Below are 21,327 nucleotides of genomic sequence, written 5' to 3'. Positions count from 1 at the left end.
TGTCGGAGGCAACGATTAGACAGAGGCAAAAAAACTACAAAATGGAGAAAACAAGTCTGAAAGTCTGCTATGTTCATCTTCACAGCCCTGTGCTACTACGACCACCTGTTACTGAGTGTTTTGATCTTTTTCGGCAAACAGGATATTGGTGGTGTGATAAAAATAATGCTCATCTCTTGAAAGATACTTTAGAATTTGAAGATTTAGCTAAACAATTCTGAACAAAAAAATCTTGTTTGATCATTATTAGGTTATTTCTACTCTAAAATGTAATATCACTCAGATCTTTTAATGTCAGTATTTCTGTAAACAATTACTTTTCTTTCTCATTCAGACAAGGATATAAAATATTATTCACAAGGACTGTCAATATGTATTACATTGTCATTCATCCACTGCTGTCTGCATCAGTAGGGAAACATAATTTACCAGGAGAGACATTTTCTTTCCAATGCATATTTACGATGAGGTCATATGCCTTAGTATCCATGGGGAGTAAGAAACTCTGAGCTCAGACAAGATTTCTGAAGAGGGTCTGTCCCCTTGTGGCTGCAGAACACCTCCTCGATTCTCAAGCTTAATTTAGAACATAAAAATGCAATTTTTTTTAAGACTCAAAGGCTTCTGAAACACTGCCTTTTTCCCTGCCCCTTTCACAGGTGTTTGCTGAAGAAGGACATATTTTGAACTATTTTTCTAAATATTTGGTAGAGATCCTCTAAAGTTTAGCCACCATGACCATATAGAAAATTCTCAGCAACCAAGTCTAACTTTGGGATTCATCAGTTACTAACACATAGCTCCCAGTTTGTGACAGCTCTCAGCATCTGCAGATAATGGTGTTCTGTTTGCCTACATACACAGTTTGAGATCACTCAGAGAAGCACTTGCTGAGATGATGCTCTTGTATCAGAGTCTTCTTGAAAAAAAAGTACCAAGAACTTGTTCTGATGCTGCTCCTAAAAGCATTATGTTGGCGTTTGCAAGGACTCATACATAATAAAAAGTTTTATGAAATACACATCATAAAAGGTTTTACGAAATACAGCAACCTCATAAGTCTTTCTAATTAAGACTTGATTTTAAGACTTAAATGAAAGTGTTATATGGAGTTCACTGAAGGTCCATTCATGACAAAATTCAAATGAGCGCATAATTGGGTCTAGATTCTGTTTCCTCTGCATGTACGGCTTGATACCGTTAATCTTGCATCAGCAATCACCACTGTCTCAATGATAGTTCCTCATTACAGCATTTTGCCATTTGCCATTTTCAGTTCTTGAAAGCGAATAGTTGTTCTTTCATCTTAATTCAATAGCATCCTGTGAATTTTAATTAAATCGTTCTTTGAGTTTATATGACATTGGTCTGGTTACCCCTTATGAGGCTTTCACACCCAAACTTAGTTTCCCTAATAAGTCTAACCTATTCGCCAACCAGGTCACTAGGAATAATAAATGGCCAATTCTAATACAAAAGTACATATGAAATATTGTGCAAATTCTGCCTTCCTTCCATTCTCTTTCTCCGATTTGCATAAAAGAACACTTTATATTTGACTCAAGCAATTTTTACTGGGAAGTTAATTAAAAAAAAAATCAAGATTAATTTCCCTGGGTCACTTGTTTTCATACTGCCATTTATTCAGGTAGAGCTCTTTACAGTGGCCCAGTGAACAGGGGCGGAATAGTGTGTGGGGAATATATTAAAAAAAAAAAACAACTTTTTTTTTTTTCCTCCATGCAACAACAAGCAAACAGAAGAAGAAATAATACTGCCTTCATAGACCTGAACACATATGCATTGCTGCTGAACATACACGCTTGCTTCATGAAGAGTTTCCAGGAGCTGGCATTCATTTGTAGTAGAATTAGAAGGGACAAATCAAAATGTCTACATTTCTAGCTACCAATGCTGTCCAGTGATGCTAGTATTTTTTATAGAAGTTTAATTTTTATGATTATATGTAAATGAGCATACCGACATCTGCCTACATACAAAAATCCTGGAACGATAAGGGAAGCTACAAACTAAAAAGTAGGGAGATGTTCAACACGTTAAGAGGGAGCTGATGCAGCTATGCCATACGACACAGCCGTACAAGCACGATAATTTTTCCAAAAATTTTTTTCCACATACTGTATGACAATCCACATTCTGCAACTGTGACTCTCCTCACACCTTTATATATCTTTAGGCCTCAATAGAGTAATTGTGCATAACTGTAGGTAGACACACACAGAGAGGTATTTTTATTTTTTCATATATATAATTTCTATATGTATATCTATATGTAAAGATATGTGTACATGTGTAAATACATGACCTATTGCCTGCATGAAAGTATGGAACATTAAGGTTCTAGTCTCTTTACCATGATTTATTCATATGCCTTCTGAGAGCAGTCAGATGAGATTTTGGATCTAATTGTACCCTGAGACTTTATGCAAAAAAGGCAGAGATGACCACCTGATGACTGAAATTGAGTGTTGTCTTTTAAAGCTGATAAATATGGGTTTCTTTTTGTCATGCTTTTTAACAAAGTTACCATTTAAAAGTAATAATATGCATAAAGCCTAACTATCAAACTCATTTAATGTGCTCCTCAAATTTCCAAGAAAAGAAAGTGACTTTTTTTTTTTGCCAGTGAAGGGGTGTGAGGAAAGAAAGTGATTCAAAACAGTATTGCCTGTATTCTTAATACAAAATTCCCAGACTTGGAATTGCTTATACTGGTGATACTCCGTCTATTCTTTTCCTCTGCAATCCTTCTTTCCTTCTATGATCTTTTTAAACTCACACTCCATTGTTTTATCTTCAGGTTGTAGCATGCTGTATGGCAGTCTTCATATTTATAATACACTCACATTGCAAACTTCTCACTTCGCACTGTAAGGAATTACTGGTAGGATGTTCCTTCCATACAATGGAAATATTTATCCAAATAACTGTTCATCAAAAAAAAAAGTTTATAATCTGGCCTAAAATATTTTTCTAAAACTTCCACCATCTTCAAAAATGAATAGCAAACCAGAAGAGGTTACATATTGAGGAATTAGTGGGTAGCTGACTTAATAACTCTCCATCTGTTGAGGTTTAAACACGATGCACTTGACAGGTGCAACAGATAAATACAGTAATCACCAATGAACCTTCCAAATAAAGCGACTTCTTAAAAAAAGCAACTATCTATAAATTTACTTCCTACTTTTGCATTTTCACACAGGAGGGAAACAAATACTATTTGCCCAAAGTATTCCTAAACGTGAACTTGGCCCCCCTAAATGTTTCAGATGAAATTCAAAAGGCAGTTTCTCCTCCCCCTAAACCCCGAACAGCCTCACCCTCGGGGTTCACGCTGTTGGACTCCTTCCCGCGGAGGTGGCCGAAGCTTCCCTGCACCTGACCGTCACAAGACGCCGGGTCACGGCGCTGCGGGGAGCCCACCTCATGGTGTGCAGTTACGCCCTGGGACTCAGACACAGACCAGGCAAAGCACGGAGTTACCCAGGTAGCTGTTCTGGGCGCATGACTTTGAGTCCAAAATTGCAGGTACCTCCCCCCCGAGCCAGGTTTATTAAAATCCCACTAGGCCAAGTTATGGGGACGAGTTACCAGCCCACGGCTGTCGGGCCCGAAGTGCAGCGAGCAGCCAGGCAGGTTGCCACCGCTTGCCTTGCCGGAGCCGTGGCCAAATCCAGCCCCCCGTGGGCCAAGCCCCCTCGCCTCCCTCAGCCGGCAGGAGAGCGGTGCCCGCCCCATGCAGGGTAACGGGCTCCCGTCTCTCCTTCGCCCTCGGAGGTCCCTTGCCAGCCCACCTCCACCGGCGGTGGAGCCGCGGGCGGGGTGCGGGGCACGGCGTGTGCCCTCGCCCGCTGTTTCTTCCTGGTTGCAGGCGGCGCGGCCGCCGAGAGGCGGGTGGTGGGGCGCACCTCCCGCGCAGGTACCGGGGGCTAGTGCCGCCGCCGCCGCCGTGCTTTCGGGGGGGGGGCGGGGGGCAGGACAAAGCAAACCAACGAACCGCAAAGCGCTGGCACCGAGCGGGGGAAGCGCGGTTGTGCGGCGGCGGGAGGGACCCACGGCCGCTCCGGAGTTTCTCCCCTCCCCGGGCTGTGAAGTCTGCTACCCGCGCCCCTCCCCTCCCGGCTCCATCCTTGTCTCCCCCCGCACCTCGCTGTCGCCTCTCCCAGAGGGGGGGGACGACGGAGGAGGGGGGGGGGGTGCTGCTCTCTCGCACCTCGGCTGCCCCCGCTGCACACAGCCCCCGGAGCGCCGCAGCCCAGGAGGACACGCCGGGTGCGTTGTGATTTACTCCTTTCTTTATTATTTTGTGGGTTTTTTTCCCTTCCTTCTGGGCATCTTCGCTGAGGGGAGCCGTGTGGGGAGGGAGCGGGGCAGGCCGGGTCCCTCCATCGTCGCCGGCTCTGGGGCCACTCTGGGGCCGTGCCCGCCCCGCACGCTCGGCTCCGCCGTGTTTGTTGTTGTGCTCCGGGGAAGGAGGCGATAAAGCGAGCGGTTCACCCGGGGCGGGGGGGAGGGTAGCGTTTCGACTTGTTTCCCTTCTTCTTCGCCTGGCGTGCCCCGCGTTCCTCCTCCTCGGCGGGGCGGCTGCAGGAGGCTCGGCGGAGGGCGGGAGGCGCTGCAGGACACCTGGAGCAGGTGGCGCCGGCACGGACGGGCAGCGGTAGGTTGCCCCTGGGCTCCCTCCTCCCTTTGATTCCGCCTCCGGGACAGGTACCTGTGGACAGGGCGAGGAGCGCTCGGGGCGGCCCGCCACGATCGGCAGGACGGCTGGGCAGGGCAGCGCCGCCCGCCGCGGACGGGTGAGGGGCGCTGGGCTCCCCCCGCGCCGGCGGCCGCGGGCAGGCGGCGGCCCTGGCGGGAGCCTGTGCCGGTGCGTTACATAACCCGGCGGGCGGGCAGAGCACAGCCTGTCGCGTCCCGGCCGGCAGCAGGAGGCCCGAAGTCGGTACCGTGGGCTTCCGGTTTCACATCGCGGCCGTGCCCGGAGTGTTAAACAGAAACAGCCAAGTTCTCCTTTTTTTTTTTTTTTTTAAACCTCACGGGGCAAAGCCTTGCGACAGGCGCTGGCAGGGAGCTGAGAAGCGGGGCAGGTGCAGCCTCCCCGCCGCCATCCCACCGGCTGCCCTTCCCTGCCTGGGCACTCACCGGCTCTTACCAGGTATTTCCTTGAAGTTTCTGTGAGGAAGGCGTGAAGTACGCCCGGTGGCAGGGACCGGGCGGCGGCTGCGAGGTGCCGCTGTGGCGCTTCCCGCCCCCGGCTGCTGTCAGCGCCCCCGCCTCCCCCGGGTCCCTGCCACCGGGGCCCGCCACCTCCTCCACCTCTTCCTCCTCTTTCCCCGGCTTGGCTTGAAGCTGCCGTACTCTTGGGGCGTGTCAGCGGCTGTGCGGTTTCTGTGGGGGGTTTGCCAGTGTTTAAAATAACTCGGGGTGTGTGCGTGGGTGTGTGTGGTGGGCTGCGGCCATAGCGAAGGCTGCAGGTTTAGTTTCTTCCTATGCTCATGGGGACTTTTTAAAAATTGTTGCGCAATTTGTCTTGGGAAGGATGCAAACGTGTATTTTTGTAATGTTAAGTAGGTCAGTCATGGTACTGTTTCCTGTGAGCATCACATTTGTCCTTCAATATATGAGATGCTACATTTGGAGCAATGTTGATTTAAAAAAAAATATACAAAGAAACTGTGAAAATAAAGGCTTTCTTGTGGAGAAACAAAAGTTTTCCCCCTTTTCAGTGGAACCAGAATTGAGTCTCGGGTGATCAAGAATGACAGCATGTATATTGCACTGTTTTATTTCTGTTATATCCAGTAATTATTTTAAAAATGATGAGATTAATAAATATAATTTTGTGTCTGTGGAGCACTGCTGGTTCACAGTTACAAACAAGTTATGCTGTAGATTGCGAGGCGATTGTGTATGAAGGCATGAAATACCTGGCTGGAAGGATGGTGAAGTGCTCCCTGTCAGTCAAGGTAAATAATAACAGAGTAAGAGAACGCTCTTGGTTTATGTTAATGATTTGATTACTGTTGGCAGTTGAGTAGGAAACAGTTCTCTAAAGTCTTTAAATGGTCTTGGAACAGTTAGTGACAACTGGTGTGAATCTATCAAAGCTCTCAAGCATAATGGATTATCTGCTTCTCATGTTTTACATCAGTTCTGCCTCTGTGCATTCCGAATTATTCTAAAGAGCATCTGTGAGAACATTAAAAAATGCTATGCTGGGATATACCAAAGTTTCTACTGGCAGCAGCCAAGAGCAGGTGCCTAGAGAGGACCATGATAGGGAAAGCCTGCAGGGCTGCTTCCCCAGAATACTCTCTCCAGGCAGCTGTGGCTCAAGGATTCCCTTGGGTAAAAGTCTTGCCTTTGTGCTTGACAGGCACAAAGTTTGTTGGGGTTTTTGTCTTTGATCTTCTACAGAAGTTTTTGAAGCCATGTGGACTTTTACTAAGAAAATAGAGAAGTGTCTGAGGAAACAGGTAACTGGATGGAGCATTTTACAGAGATTATTGATCACTAATAAGATGGTCAAAGGGCAATTTCTGGTTTGCAGAGGCCCATGCGTAGAAGTTATGTAAATGGATATTACTTTTCCAAGCAGTGTTCATGCATTAGGTTCTGAGATAATCCATCTAAAATAAAGCTTGATATTTATAATGAAAAAAAAAAAAGTGTGTTACACTCTTCTAATGTATCCTAATGAAATGGATTCAAATTCATTTTCACTGAGTTGGGAGAAAGCCATGAATAAAATGTAACATTTTGTCAGCTTCACTGGGTTTATAATAAGTAGAGAATTAAGAATAGAAATTGAGAGTTTATGCCATGCTGTACAACTAAAGAATGTACACAAACTTTCAAAGGCCTTGTTTATAGTGATAATTACTATGAATAAGGTAGTGAATGTTACGGTCATTATTGTAGTGATAAATTTTGGCCCACCACAGACCCTTTACTTCATGATAGACATTCCAGCATGTTACATAAAAGTAGTTTCATATTTTTAGTTGCTTAATTTTGTGCAGTCCTGAAAATTTTCATGACAAAATTGTTCTTGCATTGGGCTTTATTCCTCATAAAGTCCGCTCCCATATGATACTTAGATTTCTAGTCAGCTAAGGCCTTACATCCTTTTTAAAGACAAGCCTATCAGAATTATAAAAATCATGGACTCAAAATATCCTGCACACACAGAGAAGGATTATATCTGTTTTCAAGGCATGGCAACAACCAAGACTTGTTACCCTGTGAATCGGTAGCATAATTGGGACATGCTTTCAGTTCTCTCCAGTTCTGAGAGTTTGAGGAGAGTTAGCGGTATGTTGGATTACAAATGAAGGTACATGGAATGGTGATGGTAGGATCAGGCAAGAGAGCAACCCATCCTAGGAGAATGCCAGTGTTCTCTTTTGGTGTCGCCTGGAGAAACATAGAATTTGGAAAATAGATGCTTGAGTCTCAGTACTGCTGTGTATGCACAAATTTCCTGTTTATTCTTTTTGGGATGTTTTTATTCAGTACTCGACATAAATTACCCATATGGTTGAAATAGCCACTTTAGTTATTTGTTCCATCAAATAGAACATATCATTATAGTTCAGGCTCTAATTACTCTGCTACATGATTGTTAGGACTAAAGAAACACTTTCATTATAAACTGTTGAGAGAAAGCAGATTAAACTGAAATCTACGTCTCATACTTACTTGCAGAAAAAGTAGCAAAAGTTGTTAAGTGTTCAAAATTATATGCTACCCATTTTCTGTTAACTTTGTACCTACCAAAAGGAAGTGCTGTGAAAATAGACAAGTGCTCATATATTAGAACCTGAGCAGTTTGGTTCAAATTTTTACTTACCAGAACTAAATTGATTTAATTTAGATGAGAACATAGCAATTTTTTTGATAGTCAACACAATATATGGACTAACGTGGATGATATCTACTATTTTTTGTCTAAAACCAGTGTTTAAAGAGAGAAAAGGCTGGAAAGTTTGCAGTCTAAGACTCAGATCTTGCACACAGGTTTAAAGTGTGAACTCTGTCATGGGTTAAAGGATAGCACAGTCTTCTGGATTGTTGGTGAGTTGCCCAGTCCTGTGGTGTTTAATCACCTGAATAACTTTTCTCTCAGGCAAGATGTCACGTTGAAGCTGTGATCCATGCTGTCTGTGGTGAGGCTCTTTCTTAAAGGATGCCAGTGATGAACATCAGGAGGTCAGGAACTTTTAGATGCAGTTTTGAATACAGCCAGTTGACAGTCTTTTGTAAAACAGGCATTTGTCTGGTTTCTTTAAAATGCTGTGTTGAAGATGGAAAGGGAGAAAGCCATTACAGATGTCCAAAATTGTTAGGTGCTTTCAAGAAAAAAATCGGCAGGACACTGTCATGTTTGAAGAAGCCTGAATTTATATGTATAAAAAAAAAAATAGCGACCAATGCCAGAAGAATCAGAAAAAGGATATATGCTTTAGAGTTCAGCTGCTCAAATAACTTATACAACTGGAATTTCAGGCAGATAACACTAGGCTCCAGGACTTTATTTGCATATTACTTGTGTTAATATCCATTTTCTGGGGCACCCAGCCTTCTGCACAAACTGCTTAATTTGGACCTAATGAGATAAGCAGTATAAGATGAACAAGTTGGTCTCTGAGAGACTGATGCAGTTGCCAAAGGCAGTGGCTGACTTAAGCGCAGATTACATTAGAGCTACATTGCTGTAGCCTTCAGTCGTAGTTCTAGGTCTCGCTTTACTAATCATTCTGCAGGCAGATTGTTCTCACCCCAGTGAGACAACATGTGAATGCTGTGTTCAAGCTAAAGGAGCACAATATGGTGATACTAACTGGGTCATAAATTAAAATGACACAATCGAAATCTAGTTCTCTAGAGGTTTCACCCACCTGAGAATTTAGACAAAATGTTCTTAGTTATGCTAAGCACTGTAGAATTAGCTGTGGTTGGAAAGAGTTGCATGAAACTTCATTGGTGGCTCTCCCCAAGTGAGACAATTGTGTCTAATCTTACGTGTTCAAGGACATTAAATAAAGGCTATGTCACGCTCAGTTTTAGATTTTCTTTACTTAATAATCTCATTCAAATCACTATGGATTTTCTGTATTTGTTTCTCTGGTTATTTTCATGTGTTAGCACATGAAGAAATTTCTCCCTCCTACTATCTAATCACCATGCAAACATCAAATGTAATCCTGGTTGAATCCTTGTGTCCCATGGGCTTTTGGGTGTAGTAGTGAATAACTTTGATGTTAGTTATGTAGATGATTAGCAATTTCATTAACTTTTCTGAAGAACAAATTGTATTCATGTTTTCTTGCTTTGCCAGCTGTTTTTCAGAGTTTGGCTTTTAGGGTTTTTTGAAAGAAATTTTCTTGATGTCCAGGAGATATCAGTCACTCTCATTTCAATTTTTTACACTTCATCTTCTTAGTTGAGAGACTGACCTTTCTGTAAAAGGCTGATCATCCTGGGTTTAACTTTTCAGGAGAGATTGACGTACAACTTGCTTCTATTTTCTTTAAAGGCTTCAGAATCTATTATGAACAGTTTTTCATGCCTAATGAATTTCTAAATAGCAGACACCTAAAGAGTTCCTGACAACAGTATTTGGATTTTAATGTTCTGGGTTTCTCATATTCAGAAGAAAAGCTTTATGCTTTTTAAAATGCTCAGTTAAAAATAATTGGAGAACTCTTTGGTTAATATAAAGTGAGATCATTCCTATGAGGGTTCTTGCATCAATTGCAGTAACTGCGAAATCCCAGCTCTGTTGCTTGGAATAGCTGTAAATCTTGGACATATCCCAGGAAAGCCCACGCAAAGGGCAAGTGAGAGAAAAACAAGAAATAACATGGAAATTTCTAGCCAGTTTTTTTTTCTTCTGTCCTGAAGTGATTTTGAAATAACTCAGTATGGAAGTTAGTTTTCTAAATCTTTGCTTCACTATTGTTTGGTTTGGTGGGTTTTTTTTTTTCCTAAAGTTTTTGTAAGGCCTTTCAAAGGGGAAAAAGAAGCAAAGTAATAAATCTGAAGAGATCAAATCATAGTTTATGGTTTGTTTGGTTTTTAAATACACAGTCACTGAAGATACAATAGTGATTTTTCTATTAATATTCTTTTAAATTTCAACAGGTTTTGATCAATGTGTCAGCTGTTGTAGGTTTGTTTTGCACAAGATGGTTTTTTCAATTTTACTTTTTTGTATTTTGTTCCAACACTTGCAAAATTTATTAGTGTATACTTGCAATTTTTAATATTTAGTTTCTTAAACTTTTGGGAAAGTTTAAACATTTGGGAATGTTTAAATTCAAGCCTTTCCAGACTGGTGAAATTAAGATGTAAGGGAATCTGGTGTGTAACTATGATGATTTGAAAGTGAGAGGGAAAGGAAAATCAAAGGAAATATACACCAACATATATTCCTAAAATTAATTCAGGCATGTAGTGTATTTTTATATGTTTACCTCATGCATTATCTTTGGCTTCTGCTAAAGAGTTGAAATCACTGGATCACAAGTGAGAATATGTTTGTTCTTAGCTTACTTCTTATTTAGAAGTCACAAAATTCAGGTAAAACAATGCAGTTGGACAAATTATAGCTATCTTTGGCATTCAGACACTTGAAAAAAGAGCCTCGGCAGCGTAAGAGTTCAGTACTTACAGATGCCCATAAAGCTGTTCTGGAGAAAGTTTACGTATTGTTTACAACCCTTGTACCTGGTCTTAATGTTTCCTTTTAATCCTTGACTCTCTGAAATATATTTTTCAAGAATGCAGGAGAAGGAACGTTGTTATCAAAGATACTTAAATGTTCACCACACCTGGCTGCAGTTTTGAGTCAGTTCTCGTGATTGTGATCTTGTGAATACACACGAGACCATGAAAAATAATAGTTATATGCAATGGATTAGGTTTGATCGAGGACTTTCGTAGTGCAACAGCAGCCTGTCATCTCAATGGGAATATATTTGTCCTTCAAAGATTAAAAAGGCCTGAAATACAGCTGTTCTGTAGTTGTCAGTGCCCTTCCAATTTTTTTTTGTTTTGTTATAAATTGGGCCATGATAGTTTCAAGATTAGAAGGCAATTGCATATTCTGGGTATCCAAGGGTCTTTCAGAGGACACTGTATAGCTGCTTCTTTTTCTGTGTCAGCCCTTTCTGGTCATTGTGTTGCCAAAGTGTGGTGTGGTGGTAAGAAGCCAACCATGAGGTGAGTTCATCTTTGGACATAAGGGGTTTCACTGGTAAAATTGTCACAGTAAAGTAATAGTTTCTGATGTAATGATAGCCTCAGAGCCCTAAGGACACTTGTCCTGTGTCTTCTACTTAGTATTCACATTGCTAGTTTTCCTTGATAGACTTCAGATAGACGAACTGAATTAAGGTAGAGTGGCTTCAGGTTGGTAATGCTGGTTGGGTGCATTAAGTGGTAGAGATGATCTTTGTCTCCTCAAATCTTCTTCCTCACCAACCTAACAGTATCACTTTCACCTTGTCCACTACAACTGACCAAATCTCACTCATTCCTCAGGCTTTGTATAGGCTGGGTTAGTGTCTTGATGAAGATACAGTCTAGACTTCTGTTTATTTTAATGCAGCAATTCTGCAGATCCTAGTGACAGCTGTTACTGTCCTCTGGCCTTAAAATCTGTGCATAAACCTGAGTGTCATCAACAATATCCCTATCTCACAGCCATTTTCTTCTGACGAGTAAATTTAATAACATATATATTTAGAACTTCTATTGGCTTGCCATAGTACCCATTCCCAGGAAGTGTTCCTGGAGTTTGTGACAAATTCCTTGAGTAACCTAGACTCTCAGCTCATCTCAGAAGAGACTCATCAGCTTCTGGGATCACAGTTAGGTCCACAACATCTCATGGTTAATAGCAAAATATTGCTTTATGATGTTGTGTAATGTATTGTAATGCTTTTCATTTATCTTTCCCCATCATCGTTATTTCCCAGATGTCAGCATCCTTCTTCTCTTCTTATTCTAAAAAAAAATCAGTCCTTACTTAAACTCTCTTGTCAAATCTTGTTAATTCTCTGGATGAAAGGTAGTGTTGGAATATCATTTGAGAAGCTAACATAGGCAGAGCTTGCAGGGATTAAAATAAAATCATATACTTGTCCCTTTGAGTGTTAAGAAGGTGCAGAAGGAATTGTGATGGATTTGCGCATCTACTGTCTACTGGACAGCTCTACAACTTTGTGTCCAGAAAGGACCTGCTACAGTGAAAACTATGGCTGCAAAAACTGAAGCCAAAAGAAGGAAAAAAACTGGCCGACGTTTTCAGCAGATCTGCGGTATGATGCAAAATACCGATGAAACAATATGAAGCAGTAACTTTGGAGATTGATGTGTTCCTTGAAGCTTTATCCATAATGAATGATATAATCATTATAATAGGAAACTTTTTGATCCTTATTGTGTTGCATTTGCAGTGTTTTGACAGCTCACACCATTCTAGAGAGCTAGAATGGGAGCAAAAATCAGAATCCCCTGAAATACTAAAATCCACAGTCAGGTTACACAGTGATCCCATTTTAGTTTGGCTCTTTAGTGAAATGGTCACTGAAAAATACTCAGCAGGTTGATTCCAGGCATTTTCATCTCTACATTGCTTAGTTCAAAGGAAAAAACCACAATGCCTGAAAGGCTGACCAAAAGACAATGTGCACTGTTGTGGAAATGGTTGCCTGGTGTGCTTCATGTATTGGCAAAATCAGTGATAGCTAAGATGGACAGAACCTTTTCACATTTCTGAAGTCAGCCTTGGTGTTAACTCTCCCTTTATTTTTGTGAAAATAGAAAGAAGATGAAACGATGATGTTTTATTCATGGTTATTTTTTAGCTTAATATATGTACTTAGGTAATTGGGACTGACTTAGAGGAAAACAGTTGCAATTATTTTTTACTTTGGCTCTTGTTAGGCCTTTTACTCTTAGACTCTTTCCCCAAATAGTGAAAGCTACTGTATGGAGGGACTTCTTACTGAAAAAAGTGCATGGATACTACAAATAGAAAATCCCTGGTTTTTCATAATCTTTTATCTGTACTATTAGTTTGCCCTGACTTGTTTGTGGAAAAGAGAGAAGTATAAGCTTCTGCGTAGCTTTCATCAGCATAGTCTGACTCAGCACTGCTCACCTGGAGGGTAGGCAATAATTTGGCTTTGTTTTTGTTTTTCAGAAAGATACTCTTGTCAAATGGGAAAGAACCCATAATAGGCTCACAGGGAAAAATTGTTGCTGTTTTAATGGGAATTTTAGTAGGTGCTTCTCAACTGAATGCAGGACTGTCAGTGTTGAAAAGTTAATCTGAAATTTTGGCCGACTTGTAGAGTGGGTTGTGAAATATTCTCCTTCTCCTCCTCCTGTGGTAAAAAGCTTTGTATGTGGTTTATTGGATTTGGTTTTTTGGGGTTTTTGTTCGTTTTTTTCCTTAATTCTAACTCCCGAACGCCACAACCTTCTTTATTAATAGAAAACACTATAGGAAGAAATTTGGTTCCAACTAAAAGCTGGAATTGTAGCCACAAGTAATAATTCTTTGTGCCCCTGGAAAGCTTGAGAAAGGTTGCAAAATAGTTTTCATTACTTCTAATTGGCCTTTTATTGTAAATGGTCTTTATGTTTCATCTGTGAGTAATGTTTTGTCCAGTTATTTGGCCTTAGTGAGGCCACAAACAGCATATAGCAAGAACAAAAGTATGCTCCTTCACTTAATGGAGTTATCTGGTACGACACTGAGTAGCATCATGTTCAGAATTCTTAACTGCAGTTTGTATTCTACCATTATGGACTGTTGTATCAGCCACAAAGTGCATGTAGTATCTTCTTATTTATAATTAGCTTTTGGTTTTGGTGGCTTCACCCCCATAGCTGCAGTGGTACTAAGTGAATTAGGATTAATTGTGGTTAAGGTTGTTCAGTCTTCCTGGCTGAGTGATTCCAGGGGTTTTGAAGAGGCTTTTGAAGGATGTGTTCTGTGGGGTCCTTGTCAGTCACATGACTAAGTAAATACATGTATATGCAGTTCTTTTGATCTGCATAAGTGCGTACAATGCAGAGAATAGTGAAGGCATCCAATTTACTGCATGTACATAGATCATTTGTACAGCATGGTTCGATTATGCCTGAAGTTTCTCTTTTCTTCCTGGATGCATTGTGCCTAAATGTGCAAGCTCCGCATAATTTGCGTTCACAATTCCAACATAGATTCGTAATTCAGGTTAGAAGAGACTTCAAGAGGTCTGCAGTCCACCCTTCTGCCCAAAGTGGGGTCACTCTTAACATCAAGGTGAAGCAACGTAGAGCTTTGTTTGGTTGCATTTTGAAAAGCTCCAAGGACAGAGATATTCCACTAGGTTTCAGGGCACCTGTTCCAATGCTTGATTATGCTCACAGTGTATTTTTTTCCCCTTATCTAATAAATATTTTAAACTTTCCTGGTTTCACTTGACATTGTTCTCCCCCCTATGCACATTGGTAAAAAGCCTGGCTCCACCTTTTAATAATTTACTTTTAGATATTGTAAATTTGCTATTAGGTGCTCTAAAGCTTTCTCCGGGCCAATCTCATTGTCTTCAGCCTCACCTCACAGGGCAGGTGTTCCAGCCACCTGATGTCTTTGTGGCCTTTCACTGAACTTGCTCCAATTAACTGACGTTTCATAGGGGGGCTCCAAAAGTAGACTCAGTAGTCCAGATACCAGAGTAATGTATTGTGCATGAAGCAGAGCAATTGCTTCCCTCAGTGCACTGGCTGTGCTTCTGTTGCCAAAGCCCAGGATGCTGTTAGCTCTCATTGCTGCCAGGTGGACTGCTGATTTCATGGCTCACTTCCTGTTGTCCAGAACCCTCAGGTCATTTTCAGCAGAGCTGCTCACCATTAAGTTAGTCTTCAGGCTGTGCTCTCATGACGTTTCTGTCAGCCCTACCTTATGTCATTCTGAATGGCAAACCTACCCTCAGTGTATCAGCTGAACCCCGAAGTCTGGTGTTGTTTGCAGACTTACTGAATGTTCTGTACACTTTGCCAGGTCGCTGTTAAAGATATTAAACGGGATAGGGCCCCTAGCCTATCCACTTGTAACCAGGTCATGGGCAGACTGTGAACCATTAACAGCTACTGTTTGAGCCTAACAATAGAGATAGGTTTTTTTAATCATCTAGTAGTCTACCCATCTAGACTGTAACTTAGATCAGGTCAGGTGTGAAGATGCCGTGGGAGACATTGTTGAGTCTTGCTAAAATCAAGGTGGACTCTTCTGATCCCGACCCCCTCTCATCCACAAATCCCATCATTTTATGACAGAGGGCAATCACATTGGTCAAGCATGATTTAACCTTGGTAAATCATTAATCTTCCCAATCACCACCTTCTCCTTCATATGCCCAGAAATGGCATTCAGGTGGGCATATATCTGAACATACTGTGGGAGTAGACTATCAAACAATGAAAATAAGGGTGGACTGTGATGCTTTCTTTCCCAGTGATCCCTCAGACTTCGTAACCTGTGTGTAATCCCTTTCCTGCTCTTCTTTTCTGGATGGCCAGTTGTTGTCCATCTGTAGGTGATTGAGTGCATGCTGGTCACAGGATGGAGCACCTGCATCTTGGGAATGTGGTGATGAATGAGTTGGGACTTCATGTGACCTTGGGGAACAGGCTTGTTAGGAACAGGATGTTGCTGCTAGAGTGATTCTTGCTCCCGGTATATGTTTGAGGAATTTGCAGGAAAGGAAGGTGGCAGCAAAAGTGACAGTAAGTTTAATAATTATATTGGTTTGATCATTGTATTGGTGATCTGCTGATAGCCAGTGGGCTTTGTCTTGGATTCTCTCTTGTATTGATTTAGGTCCATAATCTTGCCATTAGGTTGATAATAACAAGAAATGCATATGCAAGTATCAGTGAGAGGGCATGTGAAAAATCTTTATTTGTATTCTAATATGCATTTAAAGTGTCTTTTTTTGGTGTGTGTGTTTGTTTGGGTTTTTGTTGTTGTTGCTAATATGCATTTAAAACTTTTCCAGTCATGTGGTGGCTTTTTACCTTCTAATCACTGTTTTGATATTCCCTTATTACCCATAATTTTTAGGTAGTCTTTTGGAAAACACCAGCAACCCTCAAATGCAGTGAGACCCACAGTAAAACTGAGATGTATTTGGTTTGGACATAGTAATTTAACCTGATTGTATGGTGCCGAGCACTAAGTTCACAATGACTTGTTGGGGAATTTAGTATTTCTCAGATCTTATCATTGGCACCACATGTCTTACTGATTCAGATGTTTAATTTTCCAACTTTTACTGTTATTGATGAATAATGATTACTCTGTGTAGTTCATCGTGTATCAAAATAATTTTGTCATGTGATGTCACGTCCTTAGTTTCATGCTGTACAGAACTATACATTATGTTTTAGGTGTTCATTTTTATTTATTGCATTATTATTTAGGATCTGAAAAACCTCTTGGGAGTAAGGTTATAAATACATCTTCAGGACCAGTAGCTGAACTGAATGCAAGAGTTACATTTTACAGTTTAAAAATATTCTAGTAACAATCCTTTCAGCAGTGAATTAATCAGAAATACAGCTTTTATAATATATTTTGAATAGCATGTGTAATTAACTTATGATTTTAATGCTTCTAATAGTGTTTAATTGCAGTAAGACTGTAATACTTCAAGAAAAAAATCATAATAGATTGCAAATCATTGTCAGTATTTTAACTCAATCTTACATGTACCCCAAAATCATATTGATGATTTCTAAACTGAGACTGAAAAATGCATGTAGGGGAAAAAGTCAGATGCTAAAAGGTAAATAGTACCTCCATGGTAAGTTTTAGATACATAAGTTCTTACTTTTATCTCTAATGTCTATGTCTCTCATATTTTAGGAATCTGTTTTTATGCTTTGATTACTTATGAAGTGTAAAATTGCATTTTTCTTTTGTCCAGTTCAGTAACTTAACTACTGCAAATAAAAGGTTAACCTGCAAATTTGACATTGGTAGAATATTAAATTCAAAGATGGCCAAATGATTAAAGGTATTGTGCAATCAGCCAGCTCTGTACTTTAACCAGAGAGAAATAACTAGGGCTTTGGAAAGAGAGCAATTAAATAATTTCATAATCACTCATGCATTACAGCAATAATACTGGCACACACAAGCATGAAAGCTGGTTTTGCAGTGTCTTCCTGATACAAAACAAAACGATTGTCTTCAGTGGGCTTGCTTGTATAAGAAAAGACCACCCAAATAAGTAAGATCAAATGCATGCAAGAAGATTTTAAGACGTTAATGTTTGTTGTCACACTAATTTTAAATAGATAGTAAATAGATAAAAAGGTTATTCTGCATATGTCTTTTTGTGGTATTGAATCATCTTGTGATGATTTTTTTTTTATTGATTGAGGCGTTGACTTAGAGTATGTTGACTCAATTCCAGCTTATAATTACATTCAGTTTGTATAAAAACTCTTTCTGTAGTGTCAGTTGAATGAGTTGCCTGTGGTGTACTGTTTTAAGCATTTTAAGCATTCTCCATTTAAAGGTTGCTGCAATTTCTCCATTTAAAGGTTGCTGCAATTCAGAAATGTTTGAAATTATTCTTATTTGTATTTGATTGGGAACCCCGTGCTTTGAAGTTGTTGAACAGATTTTAATCTTTGTTGTAACTAAAACTTCCACTCTTAAGAGACCCTATTTTTATAATAATGGTTTATGATCTAATGGTCTGACTTTACACAGAATACCAATTTTTATGAGGTCTGGTATCACTCAAGTTCCTGAAAATTGAGCTATCATTAGATGAAACTAAAAGATACACTTAAATTATTTACTTCAACTGCTGTCATAAAGATCAAGACTAGCTCCTCGTTAGAGAGATTCTTATGATTGCTGTCCTAACAGAAATTCGTAACAAAGAGCCTGAAGTAGTAGGCAAGTCACAAAAGTAGTACCAGTTCACATGAAACAGAAAATAAAAAGTATGTTCAAGGGAAACTGAGGCAAGAAAGTAGAGTTCAGACTGAACAGAATGCTAAGCAGCATTGCTATGGGTAATACATAGCATGTTTCTGGCCAAGAGAGATTTCCTTCTGCTTGCAATACATTATTAATAATATAAGGTCAGGCAAGTCGGGGGAGGGGCGCAAGAAAAAACTATCTCCTTGGTGAAAAATTACATATTCTGGATTGTGTTTTGGTACGGGCAGGCTGCAGTGTGCAAAGGGTAAGCAAGTGATGAGCAAGATACTGGTATTGCAGGAGCGATGTGACTTGAAACGAGTAAAATAGTAATCAGTACCAAAATTATTAGGCATCTTTGTTTCTGCTGTGTTGTGATACCATTCTTTTATCAACCTCTGCATGTCCCGGTCCCGCTGGGCCCAGCATTGCTGGGCATCTGATTCCGTTATTATCTGCTTATACCTTTCCTGTGTGGCATTTAAGAGAGCATTTGTGGTACGATCTGTAAACCTTCTCCATTCTAGCAGACAACCAATGTATGGTGTAATTTTAAGTGCTTTACGACTGGCTATTCATATGATGTAGTTGGCAAGATAAGGGAAATTTATGTGCATTATTGATTGAACTCAAGAGGGAATAAATGAACTCTGATGTTTACAAACTGATGAGATATTTACATGCAGCTATGTTAAAAAAACCCCACACAACCAACAACAAACAGTTGTTGTGGTAATTGCTTTCCACTTTGCTAAACTTTAAACATGCAAAGTCTGCAGTGCTTTTAGTTTATGTTTTTAAACCTCCTTGGCAGATACAATGAAGCCTGTGGTTTGGGGGGTGGGGCTGTGTTTTTTATCAGGGTGTTTTTTTTCTTTCTGAGTGAATATTGTGTGCTTCAAGATAATAAATGGGGAAGACATTTTTTCTTTTTCTCTCCTCCCCCCCCCCCCCCCCCCCGCCCCGCATTGCTGTATTTTTGTTTTGGACACTGGCATTAATTTTGGCAGATGCTCAAATACCAAACCAGGAATGGATTTACTAATAGATACTAAATTATAAACAGTAATACATTAGACTTATTGGATGCACCAAAAAAAGATAGTGATTAGAACTGTAGCATTAGCTTAGTAAGGGTAAGTTTGGTCATTCAGAATTATAGTAAGGTTTTAAAATACCACAGACTAAATATTAGGGACCACAGCCGGGCTGTGTTGGCATAAAGAAGGGACTGGTACTGTACACAGGTCATCACCAATGTATTTGGGAGTGAAAGGCTCCAGCTACAACATCTCAAACTAATCATAACCACTAACTTCGAATAGCTGGATTTCCACTTAAAAAAAAGGACTTTTAAAACAGTTAAAAAGCTGTCAGTACAACTTAATTGCTTGCAAGCTGATTGATCCCTTATAATCTCAATAAAAGCTGGTTTAAGCAAGATGCTGCATTAAATAAGAGACCCATTGTTTTCACTTACAGATAACTCACATAAGTGTTAAATAACAGTTTTGATTCAGGTATCATGTAATTTGTACTTCAGAAAGTAACATATTAATGACTGCACTTTTAGTGCTATAAGCTATTGTTGCTTGAGAGTGCTGCAGGTGAACTATGAGTTGATAGTAACAGGTTGGGTAGAGGCATTGAGGTGGGAAGGTAAGGAATTCAGCAAAACCAGCAGTTCAATATCTGTTTTCTGAAAGCTTTTAACTCTCTGAAGGAGTGCGATGAGAGGCACCTTTCTTGATTGAATCAATGATATGATGCACACACAAGCTTGAAATATCTGTTGCTGGAGAGTTTATTATAAAGTTTCAGCCATGGACTGTAGAAATAGTATTCATTATTGCTTTCCCATGGGGGACTGTATACTGCAGAGTGCTCGGGGAGTGGGGGGGGGGATGATGGGATTTTAAGGACTATTTTGGAATATAGTCTTAGAGGAGTATTAGGAAAAGACCAGTTGGTTTGTAAATGATTAGGGAAATAGAGGTTAAAGTGACTTGAAGAGCCTTATATAAACCACCTAGTCTGACTCATGCTGAGAACTAGACGTCTCAGATTATTATGCAACATAGCCAACAAGCTGAGCAGAAGGCTCCTTAAAGCCAGTATTGGTCTGAAGTGTGCTACACTGCTGTTCCTGTTCCCAGAGCTGCGGGGGGCAGAGGTGGGTTTGTGTGTGTCACAACCCTTTCCTGAGGGCAAATGCCCTCAAACTTGCAGAAGAGCTCGTCAGCCAAGACCCTACCGTGCTGTGTTTGGGGTGGAGATCAGCTCCGTCTCTTCCCCAAAGGGTTCAGACCTGCATTTCCCACTCGAAGGAGCAGGCTGCAAAGGTAGAGGCTGTTGGGCAGGAGTGATGGTCCCTTTCTTCAGTAGATGTGTGTCTTTGTGCAGAGAGAGTTACAGTTTTCCTGTACTTTGTAGTGATCACTTACGTGGTAAAATGAATGATCAGAAATTCATCAATGAACTCAGAGTGGGGAATCAAGTCTATTTATCCAGTATCCTACACCACAGTGAAACCCAGCTGGCTAAAAGCTAGCACATTTCATTTTTGCTCTCCCTTTCCAGGGTATCACTGGTTTTGTGATTTTGTTTGTGGTTTTGATTAGTTTATCTTTTTTTAAAGTCAGTTGTCAGTATATGAACAGGTTCAGCGGAAGGTTATCGCTGTCTGCTCCCCCCCAACCCTGCAGTGCTCCATGTATACTGCCTAGAAATGTGGATTAGAATATCCCCAGGCAAAAGGAGTCACCTGTGTCATTGGGGGCTGTTCTGCCATGGCAAGAACCATGCCATTCACGCAATCTCTGAAATACAGTAGTCGTGCTGTTGCTTTCTGTCTTGAAAGTAGGTTTTTCTAGGTTTTCTACTCTTCTCTGGTTCTTACAGAGCCCTGCTCTTCTGATGTTCTCTGACTTTCAGCTTAGATTTATACATGGGCAGCATGTATTTTCTCCTAACACTCATTTAGCTTTGCTTTACTTAGGCTTGACGTGTCATGGGCTTTTAGTCTTATCTCTATATAATAGGCTCCTATTGCTCTCATCATCCTCGCATCTGTTCTAGTAAAAAATTCATGTTGTTAAATATGGCTGACCAGAATTGTACCTTGTATTCAGCTGAGGTTATGCTAGTGGCTTGTATGACGTCATTATTTTTTCCCTGTCTTGACTGGAAAGATGCCCTCATGATACAACATAGGTCTGTTTGTCTTTTTTAAAATTTTCCCCTGCCCAGATCACATTGGTGACTCACAGTTATCCTCTGATCAAGTCAGACTGATC

General features: G+C 40.6%; 1 protein-coding gene across 5 annotated transcripts in view; it reads left to right on the top strand.

The window, feature by feature from the left end:
- Positions 1–3,740: 3,740 nt before the first annotated feature.
- Positions 3,741–21,327, top strand: part of MBP (myelin basic protein) — a 123,465-nt gene continuing 105,878 nt past the window's right edge. The window contains exon 1 of one of the 5 annotated variants that reach the window (XM_054816973.1): positions 3,741–3,943. In XM_054816973.1, the coding sequence (XP_054672948.1) occupies positions 3,761–3,943 (183 nt within the window). In that variant the 5' untranslated portion in view covers positions 3,741–3,760. Of the gene's footprint in view, positions 3,944–4,030; positions 4,297–4,585; positions 4,685–5,037; positions 5,183–21,327 lie in introns of those variants that run through there. The other 4 variants (XM_054816979.1, XM_054816976.1, XM_054816978.1 and 1 more) reach the window with 4 other exon arrangements.

The sequence above is a fragment of the Grus americana genome, chromosome 2 (genome assembly GCF_028858705.1).
Source record: "Grus americana isolate bGruAme1 chromosome 2, bGruAme1.mat, whole genome shotgun sequence".
NCBI lineage: Eukaryota > Metazoa > Chordata > Aves > Gruiformes > Gruidae > Grus > Grus americana.
This window is presented reverse-complemented; position numbering and strand designations above follow the sequence as displayed.